At 36.8% G+C, this 19,533-nt stretch overlaps 1 protein-coding gene and 1 long non-coding RNA gene across 2 annotated transcripts; both read left to right on the top strand.

Moving 5' to 3' along the window:
- Positions 1 to 855: 855 nt before the first annotated feature.
- Positions 856 to 7,298, top strand: LOC109210883. Its single transcript, XM_019374360.1, has 3 exons — positions 856 to 1,475; positions 1,662 to 1,768; positions 6,899 to 7,298. The coding sequence occupies exons 1-3, from the start codon at positions 1,090 to 1,092 to the stop codon at positions 7,102 to 7,104; spliced, it is 699 nt and encodes a 232-aa protein (XP_019229905.1). The 5' UTR covers positions 856 to 1,089; the 3' UTR covers positions 7,105 to 7,298.
- Positions 7,299 to 11,306: 4,008 nt separating this feature from the next.
- Positions 11,307 to 16,536, top strand: LOC109210884. Its single transcript, XR_002065621.1, has 2 exons — positions 11,307 to 11,659; positions 16,241 to 16,536. It is a non-coding gene; the product is annotated as an uncharacterized LOC109210884 (long non-coding RNA).
- Positions 16,537 to 19,533: the final 2,997 nt, after the last annotated feature.

Genomic DNA, 19,533 nt, shown 5'->3' on the forward strand with positions numbered 1-19,533 from the left:
ATCCAAAACGCTGAACGCTGCTTTTTCCTTCTGTTCACATTATGAACAGACACCTCTTCCTTTCAAAGATCTGTTCACATTATGAACAGACATCACACCTCTTCCGACAATTGCCTATAAATTCTGAGGCATGGCTTCCTTATCACATACTGGAAAAATACAAAACTTCCTTCTGAAAATCCTGCATTCTACTTCGCAGTTCTTTTTCAAATTCATAAGTGTGATTTTGCTCCGTTCTTTGAGTTCATTGGTATCCTGCAGTTTGTATTGCCACTGTTGCATGAAGGTTTATTCCGTTTCATCCTGGCAGGATTTAATCCATTACCTTGGCAACTTGTGAGGGGGTTAAAATTCCTTAAGGACGCACAAGGAAATTATGGACTCAGAATATTTCTTATCATTTACAGCTTTTCAGTTTCTTCTAACAGTTTTCTAATTTCTGTTTTAACACAGTAGCGAGAACACATGCCACTAGGGGGCAAAATGGTTAAAAGAAAATAGTTAACCACTCGTATTATCTACTAAAAAATGAGTTGGATAATAACTTTTTAAAAACGGGTCAAATATGGATAAAGAACCATATTATCCATTTAGCTTTTACATTTGTAAAGCCTCAAATTGAGGGTTAATCAAGTTTGAGAGATTAGAAATTTTCCCAGAAATCATCATATTCAAGAAGTCATGGATCGGTTAACCCTTTTTTATCCGTATCAAATATAAATCGGGTCAGATAATTTATTTGTTTTTCATTACCCGTTTCACCCATCCCATGCCCGACCTTTCCCGAGCTCGCCCGTTTGCCACCACTACGTGCCACAGATAAATAGATGAGCCATTACCAACTTGCAATTTTTTTTTTTCCTTCAACATTTCTACGATCTGGATGGAAAATGTCACTTGCTCAGTTGCTGTAATGAATCAAGAATCAATGGCATTAATTATTAATCATAATAATAGACACAAAAATTTATACAAACGACTGATAACATAATCTGTTAGATAAACTCCTGGGTTAAGCACTTTTTAATCTAAATTCATTCTTTGAAGCTAACGGTCAACTGCAGATCACAAAACTGTGGGATCGTCGCTATGGTTAGGCCCTTATCAACAATCTTCAAATCAACGAAACCCCATTTTCTGAAACCACAAAAACCCACAAATTTTGAATCCTTGAAGCCTGCTAACCTAAAAATTACCTGTTCTTCAAATCCAATAGCATCTTCCTCAAGTTCCAGCAAATTGAAGAAAACAAGAAAGTGTGATGCTGCAAACTCACAGCTTCCCTCTTCTTCAGATTCCTTAAGAAATGGGTCGGAATTAGCAACAAGCTGTAAATTGCCAGCTTCAGATTCAACGGAATCCGATAATTTAAGAAAATGCAAAAAAATCAAATCTTTATGGTGTGTATACCTTATTCTCTCCACAAATCCACCTATCAAGACCTATGTTGGTGTCACCACCAATTTCTCTCGCCGGTTAGTTCCATCTTTCTCTCGTTTATTCTAGAAATGAACAAAAAAAAGGATAAAAGAAGACTTTTGATTAGTGGGTTTCTATTTTCGGCAATCTGCATCATTATATTGTGTCATTTGTTCATATAACTTTTTCTTTTTTTATAGTATCTAAGTTTGCTGACTTCTAATTGGCGATCTCTTTGGTAGATTGAAACAACATAATGGTGAAATAAAAGGGGGTGCAAAGGCATCCCGCTCGGGAAGACCTTGGATTTGTGCCTGCCTCATTCGAGGATTTGAGGGCAGAAGTGAAGGTACAATCATTATACACTATTTTATATGAGGTGGCTTCTTTATACTTTGGCAGTTTGGATGTTTCTTTTGGTTTTCCTTATATTCATGCAATCGCACAAAATTACATTGTCCATTTTGAACAAACCCAACCCTTAGAGATCCATTTCAATTTTTGTGGCTTTGTGCATCTTCTCTGTGAATGTAGACACTTGAAAGATGGTGGTGCGGATGCTCCTATTATATATTTCTGTACTTGAATGAACAAGCCATATTAATCTAAGCTCCTTAGTGTACTTTTTGTTCCGATTCTGTAGTTTTTTTATGAGTGCAAAGCTCACAACTAGACAGCGCGAGTTAATAGAGCTTATAACTAGTATGGTGCTAGTGGAAGCAGAGTGATCTGGAAATGTAGATTTCGGTTTTAACGCGTAAACTTGCGGACTAAACCAAATACTAAATCAGCGTGGGAACAGAAATAGATTGTAATCCACTCCGAATTTGGTGCTTATTTAAAGTAGCCACCACATTTGTTCTCTTGATTCTTTGACCAAGCTCATCCTCCCGCTCAGCAATTCAAGGAGTTTGTGCAAACTACTAGTTAAGATAGAACTGGGGCTTGACATGAATAAGCATTTTGAGGAGTGGTAATAATGTGTCTGTTTTCATCAAACTTAGTATTCTTAACCGAAAGTCTAAAGAGCTAGAAAGGTTGTCTGCCAAATCAGCTTCCCAAGTGACTGAAATGCTGAAGTTACAAGCTATGGTATGTTCAACTTTGCTCCAATCTCTCTGCAGTCTTTCATCATCTATTTTCTGGATGCTATTCTTGTTGGGTGCTTCATTTAATTTTTTGTTAGTTTTTACTTCATTGTGTTATCTTTATGGATTCCTTTGCTGTATTGCTACACTGTCACATTTTCATCTTATTGTGTCGAGGGTCTATCGGAAACAGCCTCTCTACTTCTCTGGAGTAGGGGTAAGGTCTGTGTACACTACCCTCCCCAGACCCTACTTGTAGGATTTCACTGGGTTGTTGTTGTTGTTAGTATTCTAGTCGTTACCAAGGCATGGTTAGGAGTTAACAGTGAAGGCATTGGCCTGAGGTGGATCATAACAGGATAGTCATAGCTTTTCCCCCGCATGTGGCCCAAAATGTTTGTAATTGTAGAAGCATACAGATTACAACAACTTCCCAGTAACATTGGTTATCTTTGCAAGGGCCTAACACTTTCTACAACGTGTGTTGCATTTGCAGTTCTTCTATATGTATGATCAACAAACAGCCTTACTTTTTTCTTTCAATAGGGACCTGTCAATTCTTTTAGACTCTCTCCACTTCCTTGTTTTCATAAGAAACGGAAGCATATCACAAGTTACCCGCTGTAGGTGCACAAAGTGACTTGACAATGCCTAGATCTACTGCTAAACACCTGGATTTTTGTCTATTTCATTTAGGTAGCTGAATATTGAAGATAAAAACAGTGGTCTGTTCATTGTTATAGCATAGTATCAATGAACTTAAGCGAAAAAATCTACACAAGTGGAGCTCTAACTGTTAATGGGACATTCCTCAAACTGATCATCTCGCTCCTCTTTTCTGTTGCAAGATTCCATGGCTTGCTCTTCCTCATTTGTGCTACCATTGTGTTATGTATTCGCTTTATGCTTAGGTTGAACTCAATTCAGACTTAAACAACAACAACAACAACAACTACCCAGTATAGTCCCACAAGGTGGGGTCTGGGGAGGGTAATACGTACACAGGCCTTACCCCTACCCGAAAGGGCAGAGAGGCTGTTTCCAATCGACCCTCGGCTCAGGAAAAGGAAAAGGAAAACAAAAACAAAAACAAAAGAGCATTAGTAACTCCAGCAGAAATCACATAAATAATTATCTAAACATAAACCATAAATAAAATGGCATGCAACTATATCGACCAGTAACTACCATAAGGGGGCACAATACAATACACATATCATCTATGGAGAGCCCTACCAAACCTCCCCCCTCCCCCAGCCCTGGGACAGAAGTACGAAAAATTCTAGAAGCCCCTATCCTACAACCCTGATACTAGACCTCCAGACTTTCCTATCAAGGGCCATGTCCTCGGAAATCCACATTCTAGCCATGTCCTGCCTAATCACCTCTCCTCAATACCTCTTGGGCCTCCCTCTGCCTCGACTCGCGCCAACCACCGCCAGCCGCTCACAACTCCTCACCGGGGCATCGGGGCTTCTCCTCCGCACATGCCTGAACCACCTGAGCCTCGCTTCCCGCATCTTCTCATCTACTGGGGCCACCCCCACCTTCTCCCGAATAACTTCATTCCTAATCTTATCTAACCTGGTGAGCCCGCACATCCACCTGAGCATCTTCATCTCCGCAACCTTCATTCTCTGGACATGGGAATTCTTCACCGGCCAGCACTCAGCCCCATACAACATGGCAGGTCTAACCACAACTCTATAAAACTTCCCCTTGAGTTTCTGTGGCACTTTCTTGTCACACAAGACTCCTGATGCAAGCCTCCATTTCGACCACCCCGCCCCTATACGGTGAGTGACATCCCCGTCGATCTCTCCGTCCCCCTGAATCACCGACCCAAGATATCTGAAACTGTCCCTCTTGGCGATAACCTGAGATCCAAGCTTGACGTCCCCGCCTACTTCGCTCGGCTCGGCGCTAAACTTGCACTCCAGGTACTCTGTCTTAGCCCTGCTTAGTTTGAAACTCTTGGACTCGAGAGTCTGTCTCCAGACCTCCAACCGCTCGTTAACACCGACCCTCGTCTCGTCTATCAGGGCTATGTCATCAGCAAATAGCATACACCATGGCACATCCCCTTGAATATGGCGTGTTATAGCATCCATCACCAAAGCAAATAAGAGAGGGCTAAGTGCAGATCCTTGATGAAGCCCCATTACCACCGGGAAATGGTCTGAGTCGCCACCCACCGTCCTAACCCTAGTCTTAGCTCCATCGTACATGTCCTTGATCACTCTGATGTAGGCTTCCGGCACGCTCTTCACCTCCAGACACCTCCATAGCACCTACCTTGGGACCTTGTCGTACGCCTTCTCCAAGTCGATAAACACCATGTGCAGGTCCTTCTTCTTATCCCTGAAGTGTTCCACCAATCTCCTGACAAGGTAGATAGCTTCTGTAGTGGAGCGGCCCGGCATGAAACCGAACTGGTTCACGGATATAGACGTTATCTCCCTCACCCTCGCCTCAACCACCCGCTCCCAGACTTTCATGGTGTGGCTTAGTAATTTGATACCCCTATAGTTGTTACAACACTGGATATCCCCTTTGTTCTTATACACGGGCACCACTGTACTCCACCTCCACTCCTCCGGCATCCTCTTAGTCCTGAAGATCACATTGAATAACCTGGACAGCCACTCTACTCCTGACCTACCCTCAATTCAGACTTAATACTGACAATATCTTTTTAACTGGGTAATAATCAAGCCTGAGTATCCGGCTTACAAGTTGCAAAACAAATTATGATTAGGTGTGGTGCAGCCTATTCCTGAAACACTATTTTATAGCTAAGTTGAAACTCTGAATCCATTGTAGCTCTCCAGAATAGACATATTCCTGCTGGTTGTTGACTCTTAAATGTCCCAAGCCATTATTCACAACTGTCTCGATCCTAAGTTTGACGTCGTCATTTCGGACAAGAAAAACCCTGTTTGATTTGCTTTTACCAATGCCTGTCATTGCACATTAAGTGACCAGACCTACAAGAATTGATTGCTATAATAGTATAATGGTTCTGGAGAAGGATCAGTAGTGATGAGACCTGCCTATATCATTACTAAGACAACCTAATCATCCCAAGCATTACTTGTCTTCTGAACCAACAACATGATTAGCTAAAAGTGATTGTCTGGTATGCAATTACTTTGCTTGTGAGTATCTGAGGAATTAGAGCATCACCATGGTCGCCAAAGACTTTAGGACAAGAATATCCAATATTAACCAGTGTGAAATTAGGTGTATCGGTAAAACTTTACAACATTTCAGAAGTGGATTTTTCTTTCTTACTCCCTCCGGTCCACAATAAGTGAACAATTTGCTTTTTTATTTTGGTCCAAAATAAATGTCCATTCATATAATCAAGAAAAAATTCAATTTGTTTTTCCAAAATTACCTTTATGTACGTATCCCTAAAAAGTCATTTACTCCTCACATTTGAGAAGAGAAATAAGTACTACTATAACTATGGTGCAACATTTAATGAAGGGTAGTTTAGTCACACTAATTATTCTCGTCTAGAATTTAGTATTTTCTTAATGGGTGTGCACAAAGTAAATTGGTCACTTATTGTCGACCGGAGGGAGTACTATTTTCTTGTTCTTTATCTTCTTCATCTTCATGGATCTCTTGCTGAGAGGACATTTCCAGCTTTGTTAATCTGCTTAGCAATTGAAAAAGCAAAAGCATTGGATTGGTTTTTACAATCAAAGGAGCCAAATCTTTTCTCGGTCCTTTGCTTCTAAGAGAAGTAGTACCTCAACTATCTAAAACAAAAACATCTCTTCACAGTAAAGTGGAGGGTGAGACTTTTTTCTAAGAGTGTTAAAAATAAAACCATCACTCGACTGCATCTTAGGATCTATGGGCATAAAATTCAGCAGGCTTGAGAAGCTTATGCTTTTCTCTTAAGTAAGTCCCTTTGATTACCCAAGTAGAGACAAAAAAATGCTAGGTGATTTATTCACATTTGGCGAAGCCTTGGTGGATAGAATATCGGGGGGATGTACTAGATATCTAGTAAAATAGTCGAGGTTAATGCAAGCTGGTTCGAACACTACCATTATAAAAACAAAGTGCCTTTTGATTGTTTTCGGGTGGGTGTCATTGTAAAGCACTGTCGACCTTTTCAGCTTTAGATGAGACAGGATATTTATTAAGAAATCATGTGGATCATTCTTTCTTATATACTTGCCACGACAACTAATTCTCAATAGCAGAAAAACAAATTTCTCTTATAATGTAATAAAAATTTCTCTTATACCGTAACCTTTTAGTTAATGTTGAATAAATAATTTCTCTTCCTAAAGCAGTTAGTTTTCACTTGCTTTCACCTCGAGCTTAGAGATTGAGCAAGTTATTAACTCTACTTCTGTTTGAACTTGTAGCTTGTGCGTTTGAATCAAAATGGAAACAAGTTTCAAGAAAACTGCCCCGCAAAATGAAGACTACTGAGGAGCAGAAGCCAGAAGACAATGGATCTTCAGTATTATTGCAGCATAGACATGCAGCTCTGGATCGCGTTCAATGTTTGATCGACTGCAGGCACTTAAAGTTTGATTGGAAGTCTAATATTTCTGATTTAATATATTGAATTTATTCTATAGAAAAATGCTACCACAGTTTTAAAACTTGCAAGAGTGACTTATAATTTTCTTATAATTAGCATGAGTAAATATAGTTGTGAATTTTTATAGGTACGGAATCAAAGATGTCTAAACCATTAATGCATTGATATCTCGGTGACAATTTTATTTTAAATTAAAGAGATAACTTATGCTCACTTAATGCCTATTGTTATTTATGTTTTTTATTGAAAGAAAAAAGTTGACGTTGCTGGCAAATTTCACCTGAAAAGGTAATAAGCCTTAGTAATAAGCAATAATGCAGGCAGCTCAGCCTAGTCAGTCTTGCAGTAAAGTTGTCCCATTTTTAAGATTCTTTGTTGCAAAATATTGCTTTTCCTAAAAGTTTAAGGTATACAAAATCAAAGTCCTTACATATATAGTCTCCGATTGCACATTCTATACTATAACCATTCGCATTTGAATGCTCTCCACTAGCTATTCATTTGTGTTTTAGCTCAAGTACCAACTGAAAGTTGAGTTCCTGATTCAATTAATTTACTTGAACTATATATATATATATATATCCTGCTCTTCTGGCAGATATTAGCAAACTTGGTTATTATGTAAAAACTTGTCCATATAGTTGTATCATAGAAACTTGTCCATTAATAGTAAATGTTGCAAATTGAGCAATGCTTTTCAACTCTAAATTGAAAATAGTGCAGGTTTCTGTCGCGAAACTTTTAAACTTAAGTAAATTAGCAGATAGTGAGTCCAAAGACTTCCTGATTTGCTTGCCTACCGGTGCAAGGGAAAGCAAGAATAAACTAAGAGTTCACTTAAGATGAGAAAAATAAAATAAACAAAATACTGAATATATAGTCAACTAAGACTCAGAAATAAAAAGATAGAAGAATAAGGTAGGTTTAAAGCAGAATCAAGAGTAACAACATCCCAGCTTTAATTAGTAACATAATCTTAGAAGGTAATGGATAACAGATCCTAAAAGCATGAGATACAGCTACACGGGTGAAATTGTAACTCTAATATTATTTCAATGGATTGATAAAATTTGCATATACAAAATTAAGGGATTATACCCTGGAGTGGTCTAACTAAAAAAATAGTCAAGTGAATAACAATACAAAGATTCTCATGGGTCAATGGAATCACAATATTGTCTCAAAACCTTCTCCTATTCCAGCAGCGTTTGGGAGCACAGGGATCATTAGCTGGCTTAGGCATCTCGTGAAAGTCCACCATAATGGTCCTTCTCTTTGCTTTGTTTTGCTCTGCCAACCTATCCTCATATTTCCTTTTACTTGATTCAAAATCCACTCTCGATCTCTTCTTCTTCACTAATACAGTGTTTTTGCTTTGGGCGTCAGCGTCACTGTCCGTCTCCTTGAAATCTTTGCCGCTCTTCCTCATAACTTTGATGCAGTCAACCTTTGTTGCTGATTTCAGATTAATAATAGTAGTAGTCTGCAGAATATTGATTTGGCTCTGTTTTCTTCCTTTTTGATCACCATCATCCAATTGTTTGTGTTTTTTAATGGGCAGCTTGATCTTCTTTGAACCACCAGTGCAATTCTTGGACATCGATGTTACTGTTGTATTCATGTTTTTGCCTTGAGTCTCAATATTTGTCTTGTTGAAACTCTGATTTTCAGTAGTCACAGTAGAGTTGGTCTTTTCAGTATTGCAGTTTTCTTTCTCATGATTTTCTTGATCTTCAAAAAAACTGTGCTCGTCTTTCTTGAAACTCTTTATTGCATCCATCTGCTCCTCCTCTTCAATGGAAGAATCGTAACCATTCTCGAAATCTTCTTTAGCACTCAGTACTCCAGAATTCATCAACTGCTTTAATATTTTATTTTGATGCTTCTTAAACTCCTTAGGATACTTCCGTTCACCCACTGTTATAGCAGCTTTAATCAACTCAAATATATTATCTGGTTTTTTTCCTATGCAAAAAACACTCATAAACACTGCTTCTAAATCCATGCTTCAAATTATTCTACCACCAACGCAACGCAAGAAAATTTTGTCACCCTAACAAAATTACTTAAAAAGAACAAGGTAAATGCTTTCCTAATGGTCTATTTATAATAAAATACTCTTAATCCCATTCTAACTAGGTTAGGGAAAAGTAAGTTTTCATTTTTGCATTCCTACGTTGGATAGGAAAAGTTATGAAAGATTTGATTTAGGAAACGTTTTCTTTTTCTTTTTCATTTTGGAAACTTAATTCCGTAAATTTTTTTTACCATAAATTTAAAGTTCATTTGCTTTCATCCAAAGCAACGTGAATTTTTTTCCCCCAAACACATATGGAATCTTTTTTCCCGTTCATTTTCATATTTATATTAGTATTAATCTTATAATACGTGCTTTGCGCGTGTGCAATATTTCAATAAAAAAATATTTAAAATATGATATAATAAATATATTAAAATATTATATTTGAGTTATAATAGAAGTTAATATTTCCTAAAATGATGAATCTTCATAGAAGTTCTCCTCAACAGTCAATATATTCGACTAAAAGTTTATTTTAATTTTATAATTCAAACACTTTAAATTCATAAGTTATCATGCCTCCTTTTTAATTTCAGCAATTATATATAATCCTAGAAAACTAAGAGTTTTTTTCTTTTTCTTTTTTTTTTTTTTTGAAAAGTTATTCAGAAGTTCATTTTAGGCCACTGGATTAGCAAATTGATAAAAAACAATAATTTCTTCAATAATAAAATACAAATTATGTTATTTAGTTAATAAGAAATTTTTTTTTGAATTATTTCCAATATATTAGAAAAAAGAAATTATTATATCTCATTTTGTATAATCAAATTAAATTAATATACGAAGAAAAGGAGTTCTAAACAAGAAAAAGAAAATTAGCAAAACTACACCTAGAACTTTTTAACCAAAAAAAAAAAAAAAGAACTCGCAAACCTAAAAGTGGATTAAGAAAAGGACAACAAGGACTCTTAAACAAAAAAAGTTACAACAAAAAGATGATACGCGTGAACTTATAAAATACTCATAAGTTTAAAGGGATTTGATAGTGAAGGACTCCTAGAATTGGAAGGAAAGTGAAAGAATTTGAATTAAATAATTATATGATTTTCATTTTTCTATATCAAAATTCTAAATATTAGGTAAATAATTTAATGACTATTCCTGAATATTAGGGAACTAATTAAAATGACTATAAGTAACTAAAATTACTATTTTATTTAATATAAAATATGTTTATAAAGGGTGAATAAGGCGAACGATATTCTGCTAAGGGCCTTCATGTTTTTGATATAATTGTATAAATTAGCAAAACACAAAACTTTCCTAAAAACATTAGGAATCAACTTTTCAAATAGCTTTTTGTATGCCGATATGAATGGGAATGCAAAATAATGTAATAATATTTCATTAGAATTAATCAATTTTCAGGTTTTCTCCATTCGTTTTAGGAGATTAATTCATCAATTTAATTTCTTCAACCTAAAGCCACACTAATAGGAATTTTATTTCACGAACATCTCAAGAGTTTTGACATGGAATTTGTTTTTTGTTTCGAAATTTTTGTAAATGTTTGTAGAATTATTTAATAAAGTTATATTAGGTTCCAGTACTGTGCCGTTAGTGATATTTACACCATCTAATCCGAGTTTCTAAAAGTGTATAATTATCTTATACACAAAGAAAGTAGGTAACGTCAATGGGTGAGAATTCATATCTAGTTCTGCATCTTTTTTTAAAATTTTACATGATATTTGTCTATAAAGCATGTTTCTTTTATGTAAACATCGTTTGTGAGATTTCTAGCATATCGTTCATCGGTTTGGAATCTAGCAATGTTAAATCATTCTCACATAATATGCTACTTTCATTTACAGATCAATTAATTCCAACGTGATTATATCCAATCAACCAATTAAGTTTCAATCAAAAATAAATTATAATTAACTCTGTCGATTATTTCTGTTAATTCTCCTTATTCATATCAATTTTTTTCCAATATATAATAGATAATAATATAGCATGCGCACTCGAAGGTAATTAAATTATAAAAGTACTATATATTCAGTTTGTTTATAAACAAGTGAAGTTTTACATGTCACTCGTAGATAAAAATAAAAACTAGAATTATCCTTTTCTCTTTTCACCAAAAAGAAAAAGAAAAAAAAAGACATTATCGAAATATATAAAGAAAAAAAAGAGTTAGGACCAGGCGTATGTGGATTGGAATCGGGTCGGACCATTTCTAAACCGATGGTGGATTTGAGAAATAAAATAGGGGATCAGATTATAGCAAGGGGGTTAGGGCTGCGAACAATCAGAGAGAGAGCAATAGAAGAAAACTGTGTGTGTTGATCAAAAAAGGGTTAAGCATTAAGCAAATGGCGTTGATGAAGGGAGAGCCATTGGTGAGGAAGGTGGCGCTGATAGCTAAATATGTAGTGTTCCCTGGAGCTATGGCTGCCGCCGTGATCTATTCTCCTCCCACTTACGCTTCTTATTATTCAAAGTCCCAATCTTCTTCCTCTTCCAAATAAACCCCATGCCGTTCATTTCTGGGTACGTTCCCTTTTCTCTTTCTTTTTTTCAATTCATTTTCGTCATTCCTAGGGTTTGGAATTTGTATGCTAATTCTTTGCTGATTTTTATGCACTCTCTAGATTTTTATTGGATCTAATTTATGTTATGGTTGTTTTGTGTCTTAATATGCCTTCTACCAATTTAATTTCCTGTTTGCTTCTCAAGAGTCAAACGAACTGAATTTTGCCTAATTTTTTGGAATGGACTCTTTCATCATTTTGACATAATAATTAGTATCCCGATGTAGCTCCAATAAAACCTAATTGACTTGATAAGCTGAAAAGGTAATTAAATTGGGGATGGAGAGAGAATTGTTTGCCCTTTTTGGTATGTGACATTTCTTTGTTTGCCAATCTTTGTAACCTCTGCTTGGTTTTGGGTCTTGCGGACAATGTTTTATGTGAATATTGCTGCCTTTGATGGTGGATTATTTCATTATATTCTAATTGCTTTCTTGTTTTGAGAATGAAAGCATGGTATATTAGTTTACTCAGGGAGGAATTCAAGGGTTAGTTTGTATGCACTGTGACTTTTTGGGTTCACTTTCTTGCTGACCCTTGTATATATGTGTGGGAAAAATGGAACAAGGGCATTTGCATTTGAAATCATGAAGATAAAAAAAAAAAGTACTAGGTGGAGTAGCCCTCGCTGTCGCTATGAGTTAGTATGATGTATTTTCTATTCTCTAAATGAAGGTTGTGTAATAAGTAGCAGGAGCTGCTTCTCCATTATGTGATTAAAATAGGATTAGCTGGTGAGTGCTGGAAATTGTGTTATTCTAACTCCTGAAATGCTCTAAGCATATATAGATCTAATAGAATTTTTTGTGGGAACAAATATATATATATATATATATATATATATATATATAACTGAATGTTGTGACAAACTTCTTCACTTCATTTGTCTAGATCTCATAGAATGTGCTTTTGTATCTTCTTCTTGTCTAGTGTAACACCCTTGTCCATGGCAAGAAGTAGGTGGGGTGAAAGTGCTATATAAGCAGTTAACACCTGCTTAAAAGTCAGCAGTGGGATAGATTAAAAGTATGTTTTCTGTAAGCTCAAAATTATGTCCAGTTTCTCGTCAAAAACTGGGTTTGGCAGCTTAGTGGCATTGGTGTGGAAGAGCTAATGTCTCTTTGTGTCTGCCTTTTTCTTTTGTTTTCTTATTTTGCATCACATAGCTTCCATTACTTTCTCTACTGTTAACCGACTCTTTAGATATGGTATTCTTCTTGAGCTTAGGTGTTAATTTTGAAGCTCGCGCTTTTGCAACTTTCGACAGTCATCTCAATAATGTTGTCTCGACATAAAGATTTTATTACTAATTTCAGGAGATTAATTATGAAGTTTCTTATTATGGTAAGAGACTTGATTGTCTTATTAGGGTTAAGTGTGAGATCTAGAGAACATCTAGTTTCAAAGAACCCCATAATATATCTAAAAGAGAACTTATTTAGTATTGGGAACTGGGTCTGAGTAGAGTAGAATGGGTATGGAGGATTCAAATGGCTGACCACGAGTTTGAGATTGAGGAATAGTTGATTCATATAGATTTATTACTAGCAAAAAGGACATAATTGTCACATTTGAACTAAGCCTAACATTTAAGTGGAGAAGAGTAGAGGAGCGGCCTCATTATCCATGAGTTTCGAAGGTTGCGGTTGGGCCTAAGGGTTGAACCTGAATGGATTTCTCGAGCATTAAAAAAAAGCGAACATAACCCCTTAGGGAAGAAGAATAGAATAACCTGTAGCTACACAAGAATATTGTTCTCTATTATTGTTAACAAATCTTTTTTTTTGGGTTAATAATTGTGAAATATTACCATAACAACCAAAAAATTGATACACCTAAAGAGTACCTAAGGCTACAACCACCTTCTAGGAAGGTGGTTAATAGTCAGTTAGGTCTCACTGGAATCTAATTATATAATCTTTGAAATAACACTTGTATCTACTAGCTCTTTTTCTACCCTGTAACATCTCTAATGTATACTTAGTTTCCTTCTGTATCTGTTCTATCACAAAATTGGTATTTTCAGTTATATTCCTAAACTGTTTCCAGTTCCTAGCTGGCCATGTGTAGTAAATCATGGCCCACTCATACCGCGATGACCAGCTCCTTCTTCATTTGTCTCCAATGCCTCCTCTTGATCCACCTTATGCTCTGTCTGATCCCTTGCTTCTGGAATTGGATGCCTGACCATGCTGATAGTTTATCCCTCACTTCTGTAATCCAGGTGTATTCAGCAAACAGATGAGTCTGTGTTTCAATTAGGCCGTCCTCACATAAACAACATATAGCATCATTCACTTGCATTTGTAGTCTTTGGAGTCTCTCCTTAGTCAACAGCCTGTCTTGGCTAGCAAGCCAGATTACAAACCTTAGCTTAGGTAGCATTATTCTTCTCATATTAGATCAGCCTCTTGCAGTCTCACCATATCCCCTAGCAGAGCATTATAACTCATAGTAACTGAGTAGGCACCATTTGGAGTAAGAAAAATCCTCCCATTCTGATACCATTGACACATTAACAGCTTAAGGGAGTTAAGTATCTTCCAGTTGGTACTACAGTCAATTGGTGGTTGTTGATTCCAGATAGACACATCATGTTTCATATAAAGCCCATTTACCCATCTCACCCATAAGATGTCTTGTTTCCTTGGCAGTTGCCACAACAACTTTCCACTGATGCCATATTCCACTTCCTGCAGCTCTTAATTTTTTAGGAACACATACTTTAGAGGCAGCCCAAGATATCTTAATCATTTGTACAAGTCGGAATTGATATATGCTCCTAAAGATAAGAAAAAAGCAGCAAGAGATGATGATCTGCATGAAGGAATGCTTAGTTCCTCTATGGACGCTTTTCTAGTCCAGATCATTGTCCGGGAAATGACATCCCATGCTAGGACCTTTCTTTCGTCTTCCTTTCTTCTGGCTTCCTACTAATCTTCCATAGTTCATGACATAGCTTATTGACACCTCGAATCTAAATTATCAGACCAAGTTCTTTAGTCTTTTGGACTATATTAACTAGTCTCTCCAACATTATTCCACCACCTGGCAAAAGTTAAGACCAGCTTGTGTAAACTGTCTTCTTTAGACAGTGTATTTGTCGTTCTTTTTGTGCTTTTCTCTTTCAAATAGACTATTAAACACTTCACGGACACAGCTTTTTGACTCCAAGCTCTTGGAGAGAGATGCTAAAGTTCTGTTTTGAGCGGTCTGCTCATAGCACCTGGAATGTTCCCAAATCCCACTCTCTTAGTTCTATCTCAGGATCTACCACTTTGTTGAACTCCTCTCAACTTCATGTCTCCTTCCAGCGAGCTGTCTCGTGTGTTCGTCTTCCAAATCCTCCTGCTTGCCTTCTCCACCCCATAATCCCAATTACTTTCTTCAGGCTTGCTCCTCCGGGACAAATCTTTCATTTTGTTCCCTAGTATTGGTTACTAATGACCCTCATATCCATTGTTCCATTTTGCATACCTCTATCAGAAATCACTGTTTTCCTGACTCATCAAATAGAATTTTCAATCTCTCGTTTGCTTCCCATTGAGAACTTCTTTCCAACTGCTCCATTTTCTGAATGAATGATACTAGTAGTCTTGGAAAATTCATGTGCTCATGCTTTATGATACTTGCTACTCTTTTGCTTGTTGCAGAATTGATGGTTGGACTAGATATCAGTTTAACCGTACATTGTAAAGTTTTTGAAAGTGTTAGCTATATATGTCTTTACTTTTTTCTACTGCACTGTATCTCATTGTTGAAAATGTTGATTGTGATGTTGTTCTGCTTTTTCCTTGCCATGCCATGTTTAATAGCTTTTATGACGAGTAGAAGCAAAGTACAAAGTTGGATTAGAACTTTGATGAAATGAGCTAATTTATCTAACATATAAAAGAATATAACTATTCGATCGAACTGATATTTTTCCTTCAATCCACAGAAAGATATACTCCGAGGTTTTATATTTATTTATATGAAACATGAAGGAAGGGATTGCCTGGTCCTTGAATAGTTCTTCCAAAACAAATGATTTGTTGAATTGTCTTCTTAGAACAATTCATGGTTCATATGCTTAGTCAGAAGGAATAATGCAATGGAGTTCATGGATTTACCTAGGTCATTATGGGCTTGTCACAAAAGGATTTTTTAAAAATCTTTTACGGACATGAGAACAACAACATTACTATGACACCAAAAAGAGAAAGTTAGTTTCTTTTCTAGTTACTCGTATCTGAGTTGTTTGTGTACTATTCTTTTTCATGGTCTTGGTCTGGTTGATCTCAAAGGTAGTAGTTTGGCTTGTTGATTAACTTCCATGTGAGACTTGATAGACTAGTATAGGCATAATTTACGTTTTGCATCTACCCTTGGTTAATAATAACGTCAATCTAGTTACACAAATGAACTATAATTGAATAACCTGATATTCTATTTCAGTTAGATTTCTTCTTTTCTAAATACCGCGTGCATCACTTTAATTTAGTTGTATTTTCTTTTAAAGGCCATGTTAATTGACATGTTATATCGTTCTTGATTGCAGGGATCTTTTTGACCTGAAGAATGCTTCTGGTTCCAGTAGTCTACTGATATGTTCTATTTGTCGTTGACGGGTATGTAATAATCCAAGGGCAGCTTGTTTCTATACTCAAACTATAAACATTTGAAAATCGGAATACTCCTTTATTTTCAAAATGTCAGTTGAGCGCGGTCCCTTTTATTATGCTTTATTATCAGCTTGTGAAACCTTCTTCCATTGTGTATGTTTCCAATTTTCCTAAGACTGAAGATCAAGACTAATTAATTTATAATAAGTTTGACGGAATTTTGTGAGGACAATCTCTTCTGTTGCATTTTATTATTTATCAAACCTTTAATTGAAATATAACCAAGAAAAGTAACTTGTAGTACTCTTAGAAATTGCATGAAGGATCCAAAAAAAATCTAGAATGAAGTGTATGATACATTGTCCAATCCTGATACAATTTTGTTTTTAACCTATAAACTTGACAAGGTTCTTCTTTTTCGATGAAATCATTTCAGCTCTATATATTTCAAAAGTAATGTTCACTTTTTCTTCATTTGTAAGCACTTGTGACTATGTTCTTAGTTTCTATTTCCAGATTTTGATTAATAAATTTTCAAAGGACTTGGTCACAGTTTCAAATGAAGCTTCGATGCTCCCCTTTTTCTAAGCCCAAGAACCACTTTATTGACTCACTTTTGACAGCAAACGATCCATCGAGTTTCAAAAGAAGAGTCTGTTTACACTATCATATGGTCTATCAGGACTAATTCTGCCTAGCACTTTTTACCAAATATCACGGTTGCAAATGCAGGGGAAAGGACGAATTAAAAAATTAATTCGGTTTGGACATCAAAGAAATTTATTTGCATTGAAGTTAGGATATGAATGTAAGCCTAGTCCTCATGAAGGAATAGAGAGAGTCGAAAGAATTCAATTTTGGTTTAGACACTTACATTGTTTATTAAATTTGAATAATATTAATTTTTTCTTAGCCTTTGTTGCCTTCTCTTACAAAATTTCTTTCTATCTGTCCAGTTGGCATCAAGGATCGTAGTAGGATGAATATAATTCCTCCATCTTTAATTAAAGATCTTGAATTTGAGTCATGTGAATGGAAACAATCCTGGGGAACGCTTTCAAGTTAATGATCCTTATGCAACACGAATCCGAATTAGTCATGGATTCAATGCAAGTACTGGAAACTAGAGAGTGAAAAAAAACTAGTTAGGGAACCCTATTTAGAGTCCGAAACCTAAATGTTGTGGTTTTGGACTCAAAATAAGTTTCTGATGCTAAAAAAAGTTATATTTCTATATGTAACGCGGTATTGCACCGCGCTATATTTTAACAACCATATTATCCATTTAGAAAATGGATAACCAATGAGTAACCAAATGGATAACCAATGGGTCTAACTTTTACATTTGTAAAGCCTCAAATTGGGGTTCCTCAAGTTAGAGAGACTAAGAATTCTCCCAAAAGTGATCATATACAAGAAGTCATGGATAATATGGTAATCCATATTATTCGCCAGTTAACCCGTTTTTTATCCGTATTAAATATGGGTCGGGTCGGATAATTAATCCATTTTTTCATTACCCGTTTTCAACCCGAATCATATCCGACCCGACCCGCCCTTTGCCACTCCTAGCTGGCATCAACTAGGGAGTGGAATCCTATGTTGGAAAGTCATCAGGTTATGTTGGCATCAATTAAGAAGGAGGATGCTATGTTGGAGAGTCGTCAAGTTATGCTGGCATCAACTAGGGAGTGAGACCTTATGTTGGAAAGTCATCAAGTTATGTTGGCATCAACCAAGGAGTGAGACCCTATGTTGGAAAAGTCATCAGGTTATGCTAGCATCAACTAATGAGTGAGACCCTATGTCGGAAAAATCATCAGGTTATGCTGGCATCAACTAGGGAGTGAGACCCTATGTTGGAATGTTATCTGGTCACTCTGGCATCAACTAGGGAGTGAGACCCTATGTTGAAAAGTTATCAGGTTATGTTGGCATCAACTAGGGAGTGGGACCCTATGTTGGCAAAGTCATCAGGTTATGCTGGCTTCAATTAAGGAGTGAGACCCTATATTGGTAAAATAATCAGGTTATGCTAGCGTTAACTAGGGAGTGGGACCCTATGTTGGAAAGTTATCAGGTTATGCTGGCGTCATTTAGGGAGTGGGACCCTATGTTGGAAAGTCATCAGGTTATGCTTGCATTAACTAGGGAGTGGGACCCTATGTTGGAAAGTCATCGGGTTATGCTGGCATCAACTAGGAAGTAGGATGCTATGTTGGAGAGTCATCAAGTTATGCTTGCATCAACTAGGGAGTGGGACCCTATGTTGAAAAGTCATCAGGTTATGCTGGCATTAACTAGGGAGTGGGACCCTATGTTGGAAAGTCATCAGGTTATGCTGGCGTCAATTAGGGAGTGGGACCCTATGTTGGAAAGTCATCAGGTTATGTTGGCATCAACTAGGGAGTGAGACACTATGTTAGAAAAGTCATCAGGTTACGCTTGCATTAGCTAGAGAGCGGAACCTATGTTAGAAAAGTCATCAGGTTATGCTGGCATCAACTAGGGAGTGGGACCCTATGTTGAAAAGTTATCAGGTTATGTTGGCATCAACTAGGGAGTGGGACCCTATGTTGGCAAAGTCATCAGGTTATGCTGGCTTCAACTAGGGAGTGAGACCCTATGTTGGTAAAATAATCAGGTTATGCTGGCGTCAACTAGGGAGTGGGACCCTATATTGGAACGTTCTCAGGTTATGCTGGAATCAACTAGGGAAGTGGTACCCTATGTTGGAAAGTTATCAGGTTATGCTGGCATCAACTAGGAAGTATGATGCTATGTTGGAGAGTCATCAAGTTATGATGGCATCAACTAGGGAGTGGGACCCTATGTTGAAAAGTCATCAGGTTGTGCTGGCATCAACTAGGGAGTGGGACCCTAAGTTGGAAAAGTCATCAGGTTATGCTTGCATCAACTACAGTGTGGGACCCTATATTGGAAAAGTCATCAGGTTATGCTGACATCAACTAGGGAGTGGGACCCTATGTTGGAAAGTCATCAGGTTATGCTGGCATCAATTAGGGAGTGGGACACTATGTTAGAAAAGTCACAAGGTTGGAAAAGTCATCAGGTTATGCTGGCATCAACTAGAGAGTGGGAACCTATGTTAGAAAAGTCATGAGGTTATGCTATCATCAAATAGGGAGTGAGACCCTATTTTGAAAAAGTCATCAGGTTATGCTGGCATCAACTAGGGACACTATGTTACAAAAGTCTTCAGGTTAGA

This window comes from Nicotiana attenuata, unplaced genomic scaffold (assembly GCF_001879085.1).
Source record: "Nicotiana attenuata strain UT unplaced genomic scaffold, NIATTr2, whole genome shotgun sequence".
NCBI lineage: Eukaryota > Viridiplantae > Streptophyta > Magnoliopsida > Solanales > Solanaceae > Nicotiana > Nicotiana attenuata.